Below are 20,610 nucleotides of genomic sequence, written 5' to 3' on the forward strand. Positions count from 1 at the left end.
AATTGTGTGCTTTAGTAGCATTTCTGTTGCTGGTAATCTAGTAATGGTTAAATAAATAAATACAAATCCTTTAAATTAACACTAGAGGAGGCATAAATCTGGTGGAGGACTTATATTTACTAACTTGGGTCAGACCCAAGCACAGAAGAGCTGAAGCTGGGTGGTAAAGACACACAGGTAGTTCTAATAACACCTGAGCGGTGAACAGGTGAGCGGACCTTCGGGACCTCCCGCTGTCTCGCCAAGAAGGGCACGACTGCAGATTCACACCTGTAGCTGCGGGTCTGCAGCCGCGTAGACTATTCCTCAAGTCTTCCTTGTTCTTCACGCCGAGATATGCTTGGATGAAAACATTGCTTTAACTCCAGATCAGCTGATGACAGTTTCAACACACCGTGCTGCTGAATTAGTAACGCACACATTTTCTTATCAGTAACGTAAAGATAAAAGAAGACAGTAATTATGGTAATTAGATTACTCGTTACTGAAAAACTTTTTTTTTTTTGTTTTTGTTTTAAAATAGCGGCGTTATTCCTACCACTGGTCTTATGAAAGTGCTGTGGCGGCTGAGCGATGCGGGGATATTGCAATATTTGTGCCACCAAGCTTGATAGCAAAAGGGAGTCTATTTATCCTTTGTAAACAAAATCAGCTGAGATGGAGTGATGCAGATACACAGGAGCTTCTGGCCAAGCGCAGATTACCAAACAGTTGATGGGGACGGAGAAGGAAAGCAACCTTTTGGAGCCACTCACAAAACTTGAGCAGCTAAAAAGCCATAGCCCCAAAATACTTCCATTACATCATCTTTTGTGGAAAAAATACATGATTGTGCCTTTTTCTTTTTCTTCTTCTTTTTCTTCTTCTTCCTTTTTTCTCTTTCTTCTACTTCTTTTTCTTCTTTTTTCTTTTCTTCTTTTTCAAATTTTTCTTCTTTTCTTCTTTTTCTAATTTTTTCTTCTTTTCTTCTTTTTCTTCATTTTCTTTTTCTTCATCTTCTTCTTCTTTGCTGTATGGTGGACAGCCTCGTTGACTGATTTCCATAGCGATGAATACGCCACACTATTAGAAATATTCTTTCAAATTCTACCTCTAATTTAATCTTAAAATTATAGATAATTAGAAGAGTGCACACATCTGCCGAGTCAGAAAGCAGCACTTTAAACTAGAATGTCAGATGTTTTCATATAATCCAAATGGTGAATTTGTTCCTCCTAGCTGAGCGCGGCTGTATTAATAATCCAAACTCTCTTTGTCTCTCTTTCTCTTTCTGTGTTTCTGTCTTCTTCCCCTCAGGAGAATATGTAGTGATGACAACATATTTCCATTTGAAACGGAAAATTGGCTATTTTGTGATTCAAACCTACCTTCCGTGCATCATGACTGTCATACTGTCTCAGGTCTCCTTCTGGCTTAACAGGGAATCGGTTCCTGCGCGCACTGTTTTTGGTGAGTTCCCAATAAATGATTCATTAATCATCCTGAGAGAGAGCTTTTCAATTGCAAGGGAAAAAAAGAAGGGATTACATTCAAAATTTACATGGTCAATAGCATGTAGAGGGAAAAAAACACTAATTTCATCTGGTCTGTTTTGAAGTTCTCCAGTTTACTATTTGAATTTAAAAAGTATTTAAATTTATTTTAAAAAGGGACAAACAGGTGGTGATTACAGAGTTAGGACAGGTTTGCTGATTAGTGAAACCTACAACAAAACACCACAAAAAAACTAGTTTCAGATCATTCTCTTAGTTTAGATAATTTAATTAGATAATTTACTCATTCTTCACAGATTAATTACCCACATTCTATTAGAAAATGTGCTGCTTGTGCTGAGAGGCACTGAATTAAAAAACGACCTGATCTATTTCAGGATTTTTCATTTTTACACATAAATCAGGTGCTTTTTAATGAAGAAGTCACTTGCTAATTGTTTTAGTCGCAACACCAATTACATTTGAGATGACTTGTGCTCATCACAGAATAATTTATGATCTATGTTTACTTGTAGGATTTGATTAATTTTTTTCAAAACTGATTAACAATGTTCAGATTAATACCTGCATTTAGGAACATCTGCATCACTGTAAACAATATTGTCCCTTTGCTTGAAAATAATTCATCTGTATGCTAATGAAGGCTAGTTTGAATAAAGCCAAGTGTGCTGAATTGTTGTTTGGAATGCAGTCGGGCGACTCTAAAACTTTAAAATGAATCAATTTCAGTCTAAAAACTGATTTTGCATCAATCTTTTTGTCAGTTTTTATTTCCTCTGAAATGACTTCAGTGCAATTTTCCCATTTAGCAACTTCTGTGCATCAGTTTTTATGAGATAAGATAGACTGGAACAGAGAGGAGATTGTTTTTATGTGGTTGGATGGGTGACCATTGTCCGAACCCAATCTCATTCCCAACAGCGCTGACTCAAAAAAGGGCAGGGATGTGAAATGATCTGTGAAATTTTCAGTTTATACCCAAGTGGATTCATTTCCAGATTAATTCATTTTAGTTGACAGAGATCAGTCGTGCATTTTTCATAGTCTCTAAACTTTCCACTGAAGATAGGGCGATCCTGCAAACAAGGCTGCTTGTGCTGGATGTGCACGGCATCTGTGATTCAGCGGATAAAGGTAGAAAACTTATCAAGGAGATACTAATTGTTCTTTGAGGCTTTATGTATTATTTAGACATGTATCCAGTAATCAGTTTATTAATTCAACAGCTTGCATATCAGGCTTGTGTAAAAAAAAAAAAAAGCTAGAACATTCCACGGTGCAGCTTTTGTCATGTTTTAACGCATCGAGAAGCAGTTCTTGGTGGTTTGAACCCGAAAGGCTGACCCAGTGCACTTGTAATTTTCATGCATCAGTGAATTGTGTCAGCAGTATGAAACTCAACGTTCTGATCTTATACAGTACATTATGTAAAGCTCTGCAGTAAAAGTGAACTGGAACATTCTTTTTTATTTCATGTCAAATTTTTTACTTGAGTCTGAATCCATTCTAAAGCCATTAATGGTGTACTTTAAGATGCACACACACACACACATCATTGATTAAAAACTATTTTAATAGTGTATCTATTTGTGGATTTCTTGCAAAGGAACAAAAAGTGACACGACTGAGTCAAAAACAAATTTCATTGAGGAGACAATAAATAATATTGTGGTTTTATCTCTGTAGGATCAAACAAAGGCAGCCCGACTTTTTCTTGAAACTTGCAGATGTTTCATCTAAGAAGTGTATTGATTTTAAATGGAAAAGGGCAGAATACCAATACTTAAAATTTCACACAGTTCTCTGATAGTGCTAGATCTCTCCCTCGCGCCATCCTCCTGAGTTTTTTAGGAGGGTCTTTTTTGTCCTGGTATACACATTTAAGATATTTTGTTCAGTCCTGGATTGCTCTGAAACTGTCAAATTTGCATTTGCAGTCCTGGAAAGTGGAAGCATCAGACCTCCTTTTGTTGTTTTTTCTTTTTGTCAAACTGTCTGTCTTCTCACCATGCTGCTTTCAAAAGAGTGTCCCCGTTCCTACGATGTTATTGGACAAAATAATCTTGATTTGAAGAGTTGACTCCCTGTTTTGTACCATACATTTGTGTAATTGTTTGATTTCCCTGATATGAGCGCTATTTGGTTTCTCCTTACACTCTAAGAAATTAAGTGTTTAATTTATTTAACCAAGTTATGTCAACGGGTTCCACTAAAGCTAGTTGATAAAGTGTAAAGAGTATTTTACGTTGCTTTAACTTAATGTTTTAACACTAAAGAGTTTTTAACACTAAAGAGTTTTTAACACTTTAAGCTATTGCTTTCAAACTGGTTTTAGTAGTTCTTGAGTCAGAAACTTGAGCACCTTCACATTGGACAGCACTCTGGAGCCCTCTTCTGGCCAGAAACGGCATTAAACATCTTTAATGGTGCATGTAGGTCAGTGGTCCGCAAATGGCGGACCGCGGGCCACGTCCAGCCTGCGAGCCCTCTCTTTGTGGCCCCCAAACCCCACGCGCACCCCCACCCCGGACGGCCGACCGGGAGGTTTAGGATAGAGCTGAGGAAAATAATCAAATAATCAATGCATGAGATGCGGGCATAAACGGTTTTGCATCATAGAAGAGTACCATAATTACAGTGGAATGTAGTTGTGTTATTTGAATGGCGGCAGGCGTGCAGCATCCAAATCTGTCAGCTCTCCACATTTACCGGGTAGGAAACTTTGATCTGCCTTTATGTGGTACTGCAGGGCTGAGCGCTGGACTTATAACTTGAGACCAAATCTGAATCGAATCAGCCCGACCGGTTCTGTTGGATTTGGGCCGTAAATTATGTTAATTGAGCGGGTTGTCGCGCGCTCCGCTCGCTCGCTCGATCAGCAACTGAGACAGAGAGAGAGGGAGATTGTCTGCTCACACAAGAGAGAGGATCGGAGGACACTCCTCCAAACACGCATTATTATTTTCATTATTTCATTATTGTTTCTCCTGGAAGCGCTCAGTCAGACCGAGTGCTGTGATGTCGGGAGGTCCGGTCTTGGGGAGGGAGCGGGTTCAGTGACGGCAGCTGCAGCGTAATCATCTGTCTCTTATATTTAGGGACACGGAGAAGTTAAAAGTAGAGAGAAATAGAAGATAAAAGTTTCTGTTCCACTTTATTCTTTTGTTTCATGATGATAAACTGATGTTAAATTCAGCTTAAAGAGAAACTGGGAGGAAGCTTTGGTTAATTTTAAGTTACAGGAGATTTTGTCTCCTATCTGCTCCTCCAGAGACAGCATGGACATGAGGGTTACATGTGAGGGTCCCACAGGACAGGTTAGTGCAGTCACACAGCCGAGCTGGAGGGGGACAGGTGTTGTCCTTCTTTATATTGCAAGCTTGTGTGTTATGTGCATTACAGCCAGCGATCCAAACAGCAGCAGCACCCCATCTCCCCCCCGGCCCTCTTGCTTCTTGGTCTTTTTTGTATGTGGCCCTCGGACCATTATAATTGTGGACCCCTGACGTAGGTACTAGTGGGTGGTCTCTACCTGCTTTTGCAGCAACAGCTGTGCTGGTAGCTCATATAAGGCCAGCCAACCGTCGATAAAAAGCACAAGACGTTTGTTTTTTTGTTGGCATAACGGCAGAGCCTGGAAGTAAAAGGAGGAGAGTAATGTTTTTGGACATGAAGCTAAAACTAGAGTTAACACTATGTCCTACACTCGTTGTTTGCAGTTTCAAACAGTATAAAAGAAAACTAAGAAAAGTCGTAGTTTTTTCATTTTTTTTAATAATAACCAAACATTTTTTTTAAACATGCTAAATATACATCTTGTCTGACGACATTGTTATCTGCAAACTCTCCAGCAGGGGTGTTTAAACAATTGTAATTCCATTTCAACCAGCAGGGGGACACGCGGGAAACTTGTTAAGTGTAAGTAAATTAATATTACTCTTTATGTTTAGTGGAACCAGTTGAAGTAACTTGGTTAAGTAAACTCAACGCTTCATTTCTTAGAGTGTAGAAACTCTCCCCTGGTGAACTTTGAACCCCCACACCCTCAGGCTTATGAACCAAACAACTCACACCTGGGCCAGGATAACAAAGACCCCAACAACCTTCAGGAGGGGCGAAGCTTTGACGAGATTTAAACGCTCAGAAATTTACAGTTTGTTTTTAAAATGACCCTAGCTTTTCAGACGTATGTGATTGATTTTCCTTTGGCAGCTTCCCTCCAGAAAATAAATCTTAATCTTTTTTTTATTCTGTCCTCAGGGGTCACCACTGTCCTAACCATGACCACCCTGAGCATCAGTGCTAGAAACTCCCTGCCTAAGGTGGCCTATGCCACTGCTATGGACTGGTTCATGGCCGTGTGCTATGCCTTTGTCTTCTCTGCCCTGATTGAGTTTGCTACCGTCAACTACTTCACCAAACGCAGCTGGGCATGGGATGGGAAAAGAGAGGGCATGGAAATAAGGGTGAGTGATTCATCACTACGTACCACCACGAGTCACCACTTTTCTGCCTGTTACAATTTACGTTAACCCAATATCGTCGTTAAAAAGGCTGAAAATCGTCCAAACTAAGCCGACATTTGACACAGCCGCAGCGGCGGGGTGAGAATGCACTTTGTAAACTCATAGAAAGTTTCTTTTTTAACACAGCCTGGAGTACTCTGTAAGCACTTTAAAGAGACCTTTTATTTATTCATTACCAGCCAAATGGAACAGGAACACTGGGGCGGAACAGTGAGAGTAAAAACAGAAGTAAACTCCCAGAGACATTGGCCCTGATTTACGATCGCGGGAGCATATGTTCAGCTCTCACTCCCGCCAGAAAAGATCCTTACATCTGCACACTGATTAAAACAGGGACTCCCATTAAACAAATCACCTGAGGCTGACCTTTTTTTTTTATCTTTAAGCCTGAATGCAGATAAATCCAGACTTATAGATATGCTATTTGTCAATAATGTGGAAAGTTTCAATGAGAGGTGAATAGGAATGGATTCAAGCTGGGAAATGAACGGTTTAGCTAATCGCTCTTTATGCTTGACCCATTTACGGTTCTGGTTTTAGAACATACAGCCAAGCATGGATGCAAACAACTCAATATGTGCACATAAATAAGGCTCCTGCACTCAATTTGATTGGATCCTTTTACATTTAGAAAGTCGATGCTTAATTATTAGTTTGACAGATTTCTTTAGTTGCCATAAAGGGTGGATTTATGTCACCAATCTGATCGGTGTTATGAGATCAGCGTGTAAACAAAATGTTTCCCTTCGTCAGAAGCAAGATTTACACTTTTAGTTAAAAATAAATTGTTTCTGTGAATTTTATCTCTCTCTTTTTTTTTAGATCAGTCACTTTGAAAGTTGTCAAAGAAGACTTCAGAGTAAAGAGCTGGTTTTATTGAAGTGGAGCATGTTGAGTTCAAAGTGCTGACAGAGAGAGAACTGGCAGACGCGAACATGTTTTTCAAGTGTTTTCAAGTCTTTTTTTTCACAGAATTTTTACTTTTCACATCAAGTCTCACAGAGCTCTAACAATAATGGACCGTAGGTCTCAGGTTGTTGTTTGAACGTTGGAAATCTTCATGTAATAAAGGCTTCCTGTGGGTTTCTGCCTGCCTAATTTTGCAGCGCTGCCTCGATTTCCTCAGAACTTTCATTCACGCCCACATGAAGCCATCCTAAGACTGTCCAGAGGTCACTGGTTTTGTAGCATAACTCAGACAAAGTGTCCCATTTAGATCTTAAAATAGCAATGAAAAAGGGAACCTTTCAGAAAGGCCTCTGGATAATTGACACATTGTTATTGCATCACTGTAACTGGTTCTGAGTCATTTTAAATGTCCACATTATACAAAGTCAAGGAGACGGTTACAACTACTAAACCAGGGTTACAACTCCAGTAGATTTATATTTATAACGGCGTTCTTAATGTGAGTCTATGAATATAAATTAGAGTAAGTGGACCACAAAGACCACATTTTTTTAAACAGAACTTTACGAAGATGTCACTTTGAGTTTTTGTAGGTTAAACTTGATGAACGCGTAGGAGAAGATTTCTGTGGCACTCGTGTCACTGTGGGTTCTAATGGGTTACATAAAGATAGGTTGTCCTTCTGAATGAATGTCATTTTCTCCATCATTATCTACCCAGTGAGAAGATTGCTCCAGTTACATGCATGCAGAGATATTTCCAGTGAAGATATTTAGAATGACAACAAGCGGGTTTATGGGAGAGAGAATAAAAGACTTACACTATAAGAAATGACATTGTTGCAGGGCAATGCTACAAATCCTAATATTTTTGCTGCATGTGTAATTTTTTTTATTTAAATGGCTTGACATTTGCTCTTCAGACTGACAGGCTAAACGTGCTGCAATAGAACTTTTTATTTGGCAGGGGTGATTTTTTTCCCCCCCTTTTTTTTTAGATGGCTCATCTTGATGGCAGCAGCCTGGGCTGTGTTCTCAGGGGCTGTGCTGAGCATGCAGTTGTCATGATAGATTAAAAAAAAGGAAAAGGGGTCAGACTGACAGACGAGCTACTCCCATCACACTCCCTGCTAGAATGAGCAAATGCAAAGCAATCAGACTTTAAATCAGATTTTCTTAACATTTGGAGCAAAGAAAAGGAGAAAATGATGCTTTTAAGGAGAGAATTTATAGCTCAGTTTATCTCTCCCTGGCTTTCTTTTTTCTTTTTTTCTTTTAAACGTCGTCATTTTCCTCCTTTCTTGTCACCTAACATCCTGTTTGGTATGTTGTTCACCTAATTAGCTCCCCCCTTGCAGCTGAAGGTTTTATTATTGCAGGAATTAGCAAGTAAGAGAGTTTTGGATAGAAATTGCATTCTTGGCACATGACTGAACCTTTCCTGCATTATGGGCTTTTTGCATCTGCATATGCAGGACAACCTGCTGATTTTCCTTGAAGGTTTCGCATGTAGGCACACCTGCAACGGCTACATCTGCAGACATTTTCACACAGACATTTCCTGAAAAGCAAAACCTGCCATCATCTGTCCAAGCAGATGGAAGAAGCTTTTATTTTGAAAGGCATGGTGAAATCCAGTGCAGAAACGTTTACAATATTTATTTTGAAAGTCTTCCCATATTTGTTGCTGAGAGAGCAGTTGGTTTCGTAATGTTGCGAGCTGAAACGTTTGCATGTGACTAAAAGATCGCAGGAACATTTATCTGCCTACAGAAGTAGAACAAGCACCAGCACTCACATTTTAAACAGAAAGTTAGAAAGACAAGGTCATGACATACATTGTATTTTTTATTTATTTTTTGTTAAGCTAGCTGAATTACTTTGAACAGTGCTCAAGAATCCTTCAGCAGAAGGAAATTATGTAGAGTCACACATTAGGTCCGTAACAAAGTGCGTACAGCCCAATGCCACAGACGGTTTCCTCGATAATTAGACTATATAAATGACTGCAGATGACAACGCAGCTAAAAAGCAACAGAAAATGACCTCTTATAGCTCATTTATCAAATTACTGCACAAAAAATCTCATCTTTAATGCCAAAGAACGAAGGGCCTAGACGTCTCTGATTAAGGTCGAATTGCACGTTACCGTAGTAATTCGTCCTTTCTGCTGATGTAAGCTGCCTCTGTGATTGAGGATCCTTGTGGTGTGTGAGAAGGAATGGCATCCTGTTATCTGGGAGCATCGGCGCACACCCTCAGCTGTCTGCAGGCTTTGTTGGACCTGAACGAGACTTGCAGTCGAAGCAGAATGAGGGTCATTGTTACCCTGTTGTCTTGCTTACCTAAAGAGAAAACACTTATCGCAGCAAACGCCTCTCCTGTTGGACCAACTTTTTGCCTTCACCTTGGTCAAAGAAGTTTGAAGGTTAACCATTTTTATAACCACTAATGATATTCTAATTCTGTTCCTTTCTGACATTAAAGGTACTTAGAAGTGAAGTTCTGTGAAAACTATAAAGAGCAAATTTCATAGCTTTTGAAAAGGTTCAGTTTGGGTCTGAAATGACTGACAAGCTAACAGCAAGTGAAAACTGGACCAAGATCAAAAGGGTATTCCTGCCACCTTAAACCAACAATCGCATAGTTTTGCAGTAGTTCATGCAAACACATCTGCATAGAACTTTGTGGTTATTTGAACATTCTAATAGAGAGACCTAGCTGTAGCATAACCAAGGTATTTCCAACAGGAGCATCATAATGTTTCAGCCAAAATAACTGTGTAAAGAATATTAGAGGGACAGTAAATCTTCGAAGCTGAAGTTTTAAAGAAAGGAGTTAGGCCTGGAATGTACTTGCTTTATATCCTCGCATTGATGCAAGGCCCTGGCACAAATTTTTTATGCTGTGCTGCAGGAAGCACTGGAGTGTTCCACTAGGGGGCACAGTAGAGTGCTTAGACCAGATAGAGTCCTGGGTTTGTGGGTATTGGGAGCCTAGTCTCCTCCATTTACGGTCGGCTCAAGGGTCCATGGAAGAACGAATAAATGAATGCAAGTCAACGGGGCTAAAAGAGCTATTTTCTTATCCGCTTTGCCTTACGCCCTGGATCACACATATGTTGTACTGCAATTTAAATGAAAAGTAATGATGGGTGTTTTGACCATGCCAGTCACTCACTTTGAGATTTATCAGCTTGTAAAAGTTCTTAATTAGCATGACTACATCAGCACATCGCATATGTGACATCACCACAGAATCTCCTCTCCCCTAGCGAAGCTGCTACTTACCAAATGGCCAGATTTGTGGTGGTTCTTTCCTCCTGTGGGAAGGATTTGAAGTTTGTTGAACTTACAGCCATTTCCCTTCTGTTTCCTCCATGTCTGGTTCAATTACATCACTTTCGTGAAGCGCATTTGTAGTCCTGGCCTTATTTGCACACAAAACCTAAAATAATGTTTCCCCCCATTCGAAAATAAACGTGTTTCTGGTATCAAAATGCTTCTTTAAAATTCACAGACATCATAGGTGAAGTTCATGGAACATAACAAGCGAATTTAGAAAATAGCTTTTTAGCCCTGTTGACTTGCATTCATTTTCTTCATTCTTCTGGGGACCCGTGGTCTGGAAGTAGACGGGCGTGACTTAGGCTCCCTATAATCAAAACAAACGTGTCGTCAATAGAAGAGATCAGCAACTGGTTAAATTTTAGATCACGGCCGAAATAAGGGCATCTGTGGTATCGTAGATAAATAAAAGACCTCTGAACCAGAGACGGAGTGACCATGGTGGGCGTGTCTCCCTCATATTGTCAATTCCACATAATGGTTACTCGTATATTTCAGTGACACGTTAATTTCTGGGGGATTTGCACAACGACGCTTTGCGAGGCAGCCATTCCAAACACACGTATGTGTTTGCAACTAGAAGACTATTCCAGGCCTTATTGTAAAATGGCTAAATTACTTTTGGATGTGGGTCTTTTCAGACATTCCTGATAGGCTTAAAATCGCTAGTTAGCATAAATTCTAGGTAGCCGTTTACACCATCATCAATATTTATCATGAAAAAAAAGCATGGTACAGTAAAAGGAAATTTCTGCTACTAACACATTTAGCTGTGTTGTTCGTTTTCCAGAGGCACAATCTTCAGTCAAGGGGAATCCTCTAGCTTTCCAATGATAACAGATTTATTGTCAAGAGACATTGTTAAAACAATTAAATAATTGACCAAAATCTTTTTTTTGTTTCTACGGTGAGTTTATTATAACATTCCTATTTGAAAGACTATTGCTTATTACGTTTAGCTATTTTCACTGTTGTTCCTTGCAAATAACCACAATCACACATAAGGTCTATGAAAAAGGGTTATCATTAACTTTTATGAAAGTTTGGTTTTTGGAGGTTTGTTACGACAAGAATCCTCTTTGGTCTTGGCCGTGTTCATGTTAGCCGTTAGCTTGTCTGGTGGAAACTCAGTTTCTCCTACGAGGTGGTTCAGAGAGCAGCAGGTAAAAAGTTGCTCCACAGTTTCATACGAAACTCTACTTCAAAGTACTTTTTGAACATTTTTATGTTTATTTTTATTTATTTGGCAGACGCTTTTATCCAAAGCGACGTACAATTTTTAACTTGTAGGGCATGTTGTGATCTGTAGGGGAAACTGGAGTACCCGGAGGAAACCCACGCATGCATGGGGAGAACATGCAACTCCACGCAGAAAGGCCACAGCCGAGTTTCGAACCTGCAACCTTCTTGCTGCGAGGCAACAGTGCTAACCACTGCGCCACCATGCAGCCCTTTTTGTGTGAAATGGCACGAAGACCAAAAAAAAGGATTTTTTTGTAAAACAGGTTGGAGGAGGAGAGGTTCTCCTGATTTAAAGATGGTGAAGGAAATTCAATAAATCTGAACTAATGGGACTCAGTTAGCTGCTATCCATCTTTCTGCTGCGGATCTGAGCGTGGCTACTTTGGAGTAACCGCAGCCCACGCAGTCACACTGCGTGCCACACAGGAAACTTAAAAGTCTGATCAGTAATCCATCTTAGTGCCCTACTTGTCCCTCCACATCCACCGTGCACGTCGCACCGAGCTTCGTATGGCTGACAAGATCCTCCAGAGATGCATGTTTAGTTATGAGAGAGCACCGAAGTAGCAAATAAAAATGTGTCTTCCTGTGCGATTTCAAAGTGAAAGACAACCTAATCGTGGGTGTGCAGTAGCGGGGAGACAGCAGACTCTCCGGCTTGCTTTATCAAACACACACACAGCCTTTGTCGTGTTTGCTTTATCACAAGCTGTTTGCCTGAAGAGGCCTGGCTCCCATCATTGATACAGTTTGTCAGACATGTTTTCAGGCACTTTTCCTTTGCTTTGTTTTCTAATCCTGCTCTGTGCTGTTACTGCTACTGTTAGCAGTACCAGACGCCAGTCCAGCCTGATTCTGCAAAACACAACTGCTGCCCCCCCGACCCACTTTTTCTAATAACCCAAGACTATTTCTGTCATGAAGTTTTTCCTCATGACTTTCTTTTCTTCCTGTAATCCAGATTTGTCTAATGTAGTGTTGACACTAATACACTGTAAAACTGTTCAAAACCCATTCCAATTAGATAGTGATGAATAGAGTCTGTAAGTTGGGTAATCTTACGATAATTGGTAAACTTTTTTTCTTTTCTACTTTTCTTTTCAGGAACCGTTTCAGGCTAACATGGCCAGGATTAAAGATATGGTTAGGCTTTTGTTTTGTTCTTGTGTGTGTCGTGTCTCGTGGTGTTGCTTCTATTTCCTCTTTATGAGTTCAAATGGAAGTATGGTTGTAGTCCGGTCCTTCGACCATTGACGACCTCAACTGCCTTCTTCCTTTTCAGAGAAGAGAGTCTGCCACTTTGACCAAAAAGTCAAACAACACCTTCAACATCGTCGGGACCACCTACGGCATCAACGTGGCCAAGGACCAGGGTCTGACAACCATCTCCAAGAGCGCCCCCGGGACATCGGCAAAACACTCTTTCCTGCATAGGTTCGACGACCCCTACACAGAGGCCAAGAAATCCTACAACCGCGTCAGCAAAGTGGACAAGATTTCACGCATCATTTTCCCAGTTCTGTTCTTCATTTTCAACTTGGGCTACTGGGCTACGTACGTCAACAGAAAGCCCGCCATCATGAAGGCAAACAACCTAAACTGAAGAAACGCTAGGCTCGATCTGGTTTGATTTGGGGGTAGGCAGGTTTGCAGGAGGCCAAGTTCATTACATGAGTGTGTATGTCTGTGTGTGCGCATGTTTTGTGCTTTTTTTTTTTCCTTTATATTTTGTACGGCAGCATAGAGTTGAAGCCAAACTTAGGCGTTCGAGCCACACGTAGCGGTGGGCCTAGGACGAGGCCCTCTCTCTCATCAGCCTGTGTTCGCATGGCGTTTCTTTGCTCCACTCCACCCAGCTCTATCACGTGTAACCAAATGTTTCCTTTCTTCTTCTTTTACCGTATTTTGATTGCTTGCCGTTTCATGGACAAGTCAGATTTGTGCATTTTCCTCCTCCCCCCCCCCCCCCCCCATTTTGACATGATTGCTTGTTCTCATAGATTTGAACAATCATACATTTTTAGTGTTTTTCCTCCTACCTTATTAGAAGGTGCTGACACGTCCTTTGAGTTGACAAGACATTCGCACACACACACACATACACACACACATTGTTGCCACAGAAGATGAAAGCAGAGCCATTCGATGGTCGCGTTACTGAGCTCCGTTAGTTGTTGCCGGCCTGTATAGTTTTCTAGGACCGTCATTAATAATTGTCAGAGTCTGGCCTTCAGCTCCTGCTGAATCTCAACAGCCACAGTGCAGTCTCACGGGGCCGCCTGTACACTTTCTAGCCCATTGGTTCCTATTGTTTTAACTGGCTGATTATGTTCAATGACAGATAATATATGTGCCTTGGAAAATACACTCATCTCAAAGAAGAAACGAGAGGCATGGACATGCTCACACTTGTTTTCTACAACACAAATATGCACAAAGATCGGTGTTTGTACCACATGTTGACCATCCTCCATCGGCTCTTTCTGGCTCCGCCCACCCCTGACCATTGACGAAGTCACCAGTGTAAAACTGCCTATTAGCGTGCAAGGTTACCAAGAGATTATATGTAGTTCCGAACAATCATCTCGCGTGTTTGTTTTAATTCATGGCACATCGTCTCAGAGAGCTAAGTCATAAACTACCACCATTACCTCAGAGTGAAGTCAAACTCAATCCTAGTTTAGAGCGTGCGTATTCCGTTAGACATTTAAATCAATAAATCAGAGATTTTATGCCCTTGTTTTCTTTGTACGGAAGTCTAGAAAGGACCTGCTGAGAAATTTACTGTTATTGCAACATTACAAAGCTTGTTTTCTCAATTTAACAATTTTTTCTCAATTTAACCTCAAGTGTTAAATTAGGGTTTTGATGAAGTATTGAATCAACACTGGAGAACACTGCATAGAACTGCCTTCACATTTGTTAATTCAAAGAAAGTAACATTAATTCTGTTTTCATTGCCGGGAACAGACTTTATGATTAAAGAGCAAGTAAAGGGGAAAAATAAAAATGTAACAGTTATTTCAAGCCCTTTTAAAGATTCAGGTTGACAGATATTTACAGACGTTATACTCGGCTCTTTTTATTTAAACTGTTTTTACATTATTGTTGCACAGATAAATATTTTTGGAAAAAACACTACAAAATAATTTTAGCGACTTTGATTTTCAAAATATTTTTGAGTCTTTTTAAGTAATTGTAACTCAACTTTTTAAGACTGAATATTCGAACAGCATGCATGTAGATAAATTGTCTCCCTGTACTTTGATCCTTTATAGAGGCCTTTATACTTTAACAACTACACGTTTTAAAGCCAGCATGGTTTTGCTCTAAAAAAAAGGGCAAAAAATAATGCAAGTATCAGATCGAAAGGCTGAAAACATCCATCATTAATCTTTTCATCGATGGTGAGACTGAATGATGAAACTGGATGTAACATTCGTTTCTGCACCATATACCAAGAATATTTTGTTACACTGAGAAAACAAGTGTTGGTTTTGTGATAAGATGACTTGAGTATGGTCTGATCCAAATGATTATTGATCAATCTTGACTTTAAAAGCCGTGTTGTTTTTTGACTTATCAGCTTAAGTTATGGTCTTTTTTTCTACCATTGCTGTGTGTGTGTGTGTGTGTGTGTGTGTGTGTGTGTGTGTGTGTGTGTGTGTGTGTGTGTGTGTGTGTGTGTGTGTGTGTGTGTGTGTGTGTGTGTGTGTGTGTGTGTGTGTTGTATATTGGTGTTAATTTGAATGTCTTCGTGGTTTTGTATTTCGTAGTAGACACTAGTGTGAAATGGCTTCATCTTAATGATCATGCTGAATATTTTTGTCAACATACCAGATTCTTCTCCACAGCAGCAGGTATTTGGGTTTTTTCTTTTATGAGACATTTTGTGAAAAAAATGTATGTATCTGTTGCATTTTTGGTATGTTTCGATGGTTTTATAGCAAATTAAAACTGTTTAGGTTGTTTGATTTTCTCTATGTTGGATGCTGTGAACCTTTTTAAGTCCAGATTGGTTGTTGTTTGGAACTTTCTGAAGGTTTTCAGGCGTATCACGTACAGCGCACCAGTTATTGTTTAATCATCATCATTTGTACATAATTGCACTTTGCAAACTCCAGCAGTGTTTTTCCACACCTAAATAGGGCTTGGTATGTGTTTTCTAGTCCATCCCGTTCACTCTCACATGCACACTACCAGCTGCATAGACTCGAGCTCCAGTTAATCTTGCATACTGATGGGGTGGTGGTACTTTGCAGCTGGAACAGCGATCTGAAAGTGTTTTTCCTCATTTGGAGGCTGTTGGTTTAATTCGTTGTGCAAATGCAAGTCATTTTAATGCTTTATGGAGCATCAGTTGTAACATAAGATATTGAAATAAAACAGTTTATTTATTTTTAGATAACAATGTTTCAAAAAAAAGTAACAACATTAATTAATTTACATACTATGTATATATTTTATTTTAAATTGCCACATTGATATTTAGATATTTTTAAATCTTAATGTATTTTGATTTGATTCTAAAATGTATTTGTAGCTTTATTATTTGGGTTTTTAAACAAATTAACATTACATCATAATTTCCTGAAACAAAATGTTAAAAAGTTATTTTTTGAGACCCTAAATATGTCAAAAATAGCTGTAATTTTTATTTTATGCCTTACTTTAATATCAGTGCCTCATTTAAGAACGATTATAAAACATTTAAATCAACTAGTAACTTCAGGTTGAACTTATTAAATTTCCATTACATTTAAGGTAACAAATGCAGATCAGGTATTCATTTATGAATATTATATTTCATTTCCACATAAGTATGGCTGTCAAATATATTAAGTATTGTTTATATGTTCACTTCCTTTTATCTTGTGTGGATCTAGTAGAACTATGACAGCAAAACATAACAAAGCACATTTTTTATTTAAATTTACTTTCAAATTGTAGCAGGCGGAACATTAGATTCAATATTTATAAGTGTTCATTACATTTATCAGGAAATTCAATCTAATTTATATTAAATTTAATCTTAAAGCATCTAAATCCTGTTTAACTCTCAGTCCAAATCCCCAACATTTTTAATTCTGATGCTGACGATGTAAAGATGTTTTTGTGGGTCAAGTATATTCAACATTTTTCCGTTAAAGAACCATTCCTTCTTTTCAAACCCCGTCTTTACATTTTTTTTCCTCTAAATAATTAATTCATCATACATGTGCTATTGGTGTATAAAGCCTCTGGCTACAGCTAATTCAGGATGTGGTGAGGCACAGCTCTAATGTTTATGTATGATTCCTCAGACTAATAGGACCGCGGTGCCATATGTAGGTAGCGCCGAACATTCGCTGATAAAGCTTTGCACTGTTTCTCAAATAATTCACCTCAAAGTCTCTTAAGTCAAGCATTGTGATGATTTGTCATAAATAGGATCTATATAATACCTAATATAAATGGATGTTTTCTGTGTATTATAACATTTAAATGATGCACATGGATTGGATTTAATGTCATTTTCCAAACATTAAAAAAATCTAATTTGTGAGTCAAAATAATGATTTAAATCATTTTTTAGAAAAATCAACAGAATTAAAGAACTGATTAGCTACTTTATGAGCGCTTGAGTTAGCCTCACTGACATAACTAGGCATTGGAACCAAAACGCCCCCTAGTGGATGGCTCCAGATGGAAGACTGGGTCACATCGCCTCTATTAAAACAAAGTGGACAACATGTTCTCACTGAGTTCGTCATTATGTATTTGATGCACAATAAAGACCACAGCTGCTTTGGGGGTGGTTGAGGACTCAGACTCCGTCTCCAGAAATACAACATGGCGGTCTATAAATAAGATATTCTGGCTTCTTTTTTTCACAACAGAAGAAAGCAGAGACGATTTTTGTAATTATTAATTAAGTCATGGGTTTGGCTTTGGGTGAGAACACTATGAAATTTTAATAAAAAGCAAAGCAGATTTTGTGTTTCTTGTGTTTAAAACATTTGCGCACTTACATTTTTTTGTATATTTGTTTATTGTTTATTTATTTATTGTGGAGGACAGATAATCGCAGACGTAATCAAATTAGAAATCAGTCCTTAGGGACAACAAAAGCTTAACATTCTGGTTTGTGATTAAACTGATGAAAAAATTAATTAGCGACTAAGTTGCAACAAGTAAATGTGCACAGTTGTTTCAGCCTACACGAAGGTTTTGTAAATAACCAACTTAGTGTTACTTCAAACTAAATTTAAGATTTTGCATCTCCGACCACTTTTAAAAACGTGATTTTAACATTAAAGTTTACTCTTATATTCACACTTATGTGTTTAGGAGGCCAAAAAGTGAGGTAGAACACTTTCAGGGCTGCACAACAAAGATCACTTCAGTGGATCAATCAGACCAGAAACATCCACTCTTCTCTGATTGGTGTCTGAAAAATAATGGCCTAAAAAAATTTCATAAATTGTAGCAAAAAGTGGGAAGTTTTTGTCCGTTTTAACTACAAACACAGTAAAAATCATGCTTTAAGAGAATGCATGCACACTTAGGACAAACTTTTGTGGAAATCCTTTTTTTTTTTTCCATTTGCTGAAAATGCCATTCAGGTTTGGGTGTGATTGTATTATTCATGTGGTCTTTTTCTTACAGGGCCAGAGTTAATAAGACTATAAACATGCCATCCTACACAGTGAGATACAGTATATTAAGAGTATAATACTATATGAATATATTTCTGCTATTTAGAACAGCATTAAATATCATTTTGTACGACGTAACCTCAGCAATGATGCAAATCTCTTGCTGCGTAGAAAGCCGTAGACTAATCGATCGACTAAATAAATACTAATGGCAACAAGTTGTTCAGAAGTGTTACCAAGTTGTGAATTTGTAGATATTGTGAAAACAATTCCAATAGTTTGTGTGAATATTGATATATCATGTTGTTTATTTTTACACCAGATAAATGCCGCAGAGCTCTGTAACACTACGTGTTACGGGATTATAATTCAAGAACCGTAGAAGTCATTTTAAATTGAGCTACTTACAGGATCAGTGAGTCGTGTGAACTTTTCAAACCTAACTGTGAATTAGCAGCTGTCTGCAAAAGCTGAGTTGTCCTCACTGTGTTCTCCTTCCAGCGATTCCACTGCATGTCCCTACGCATTGAGAGATCAAAGACTTCCTCCACAAAGACAGCTCTGGGAACTTTGTGGACTTGGTGTTTTGACTGGGAAGTTGCTCTCTGTATGCTCAGTGACTGGACTCTGTATGTTGCACTCTCTCGTTCATGTGCTTACTGTATAAGATGTAGCAAATGGAGTTGGAGATTAAAAGGATGATGTATTTTGTCTTGGAGTTGCACGGCTCTTCTTGGTTCACGTTCACACCTCGAAGACGTGCACATTTTGTGTGTCATTGTTGGTGCTCTTAACACAAAGAGGGAATGGCAAAGACAACAATGTGAAGACGTCCTAAAAGGATCACACACTGCTTGTTTAAATCAAAACAAACTTGAACTTTCAATTGGTCAAGACTCTGTGATGTTTATCTGCCTTTTTTGTTGTTGGAAATAAAGAAGTTGCAGGGAAAGCAAGCTTGGGGGGGCCCCAATTTCAGATCAACTAACTTGAGGTTTGGTGGTTTTATCATAGTTTGCAGGAAGCGCGAATATTTTACCTGTTGTGGTAAATCAATGAATGACCTCAGTTCCAAGAACTGGAGATTTATTCTGTTCAGACGGGGAAATAAATAAGTGGTCACAATCAAATCAATTACAAAATAATCCCAGTCTTAAAATGTTCATAGCAGCTTTTGCTGATGCAATTTGCTATAAAAGAGTGTGTTCTGCCAGGGCACCAAACTGGCTAGGACCGCCCCTGCACACAACCATGTGAGATTCATGATGGTGTTCAAAATGTTTATAAAATTAGATTCGTGTAAATCTTCATGACATTTCTGAGATGTTTTAAAATAACAAACATTTTTTCTAATTGCCCCACTCTCCAGCTAGTACGATGTGTCTGATGAGAAGTAATGTCTGTGGCACAGGAGTTAGGTGCTCGCCCCATAATCGGAAGGTTGCAGGTTCTAGCCCTGCTCGGTCTGTCACTGTCGTTGTGTCCTTGGGCAAGACACTTAACCCAGCTTGCCAGCTGGTGGTGGTCGGAGGGACTGGTGGTGCCAGTGTACGGCAGACTCGCCTGTCAGTGAGCCCCAGGGCAGCTGTAGCTTCAACATAGCTCATCACCACCAGCGTGCGAATGTGTGTGTGAGAATGGATGAATGACTGATTGTGTTGTAAAGCACCTTGGGGGGGTCCAAGGACTCTAGAAGGTGCTATATCAAACACAGGCCATTTACCGTTTCTTCCACACAGATGTTGTTCAAAGAGTAATCTCCAACTGGTAAGATAGCTATTGACTATAACATTTCTACAGAAAAGCAATCCGAAGTGTTCAGCATAAGCATAAATCTCCGTTAAAAACGACTGCACATGTTTTATTTTTATTCTCACATTTGTGAAAGAGTTTAATCAAAACCCTTAAAAAGCTAAAGTCTTCACACTTGCAGAAAACAAATGTTGGTTATAACTAAACACGCTAACTCAACACAGAGTCACAATTATGGATTCATATCAAAACTGAATACAGGGAGATTATGTGTGGGTGTATTGGGAACTCAGCCGAACCAAGCTTCTTCAAACAGAACAAGGAATGAGCAATCTAAAAGCAAAAACAGATTTTTACCCCAACAAAGCAGCTGGTTGAAATGTTTTCTCTACTTACGGATGTAGAAACTCAGACTGAACTGTATGCATTGGCACATTTTTGTGCTACAAATGACCACATGAGTCAGAAGTGGCATTAATTATAAAAGAGTTGCAATTGCATTATTTTTCTGTTTAAAATAAATAATTCCCCATATGCTGGAGGTTTTCCTCTCCACTGTCGCTACATGCTTGCTTAGTATGGCGATTACTGTAAAGTCACTGACTCAATAAATCTGTGACTCGATGCAATCTGCTGGGTTTCCTTCTGTAGGAAACATTTAACTAACTGGAAAAAGGAACTGAACTAAAGGCACTGCAAAGTTT

The 20,610-nt window shown here is 39.0% G+C and overlaps 1 protein-coding gene across 4 annotated transcripts in view; it reads left to right on the top strand.

Annotated features, from left to right (window-relative positions):
- Positions 1-18,865, top strand: part of gabra3 (gamma-aminobutyric acid type A receptor subunit alpha3) — a 203,493-nt gene extending 184,628 nt beyond the window's left edge. The window contains exons 8-11 of one of the 4 annotated variants that reach the window (XM_070555741.1): positions 1,297-1,449; positions 5,754-5,959; positions 12,621-12,659; positions 12,799-18,865. In XM_070555741.1, the coding sequence (XP_070411842.1) occupies positions 1,297-1,449; positions 5,754-5,959; positions 12,621-12,659; positions 12,799-13,119 (719 nt within the window). In that variant the 3' untranslated portion in view covers positions 13,120-18,865. The other 3 variants (XM_070555743.1, XM_070555744.1, XM_070555742.1) reach the window with 3 other exon arrangements.
- The last annotated feature ends 1,745 nt before the right edge of the window (positions 18,866-20,610 follow it).

This window comes from Nothobranchius furzeri, chromosome 10, assembly GCF_043380555.1.
Source record: "Nothobranchius furzeri strain GRZ-AD chromosome 10, NfurGRZ-RIMD1, whole genome shotgun sequence".
NCBI lineage: Eukaryota > Metazoa > Chordata > Actinopteri > Cyprinodontiformes > Nothobranchiidae > Nothobranchius > Nothobranchius furzeri.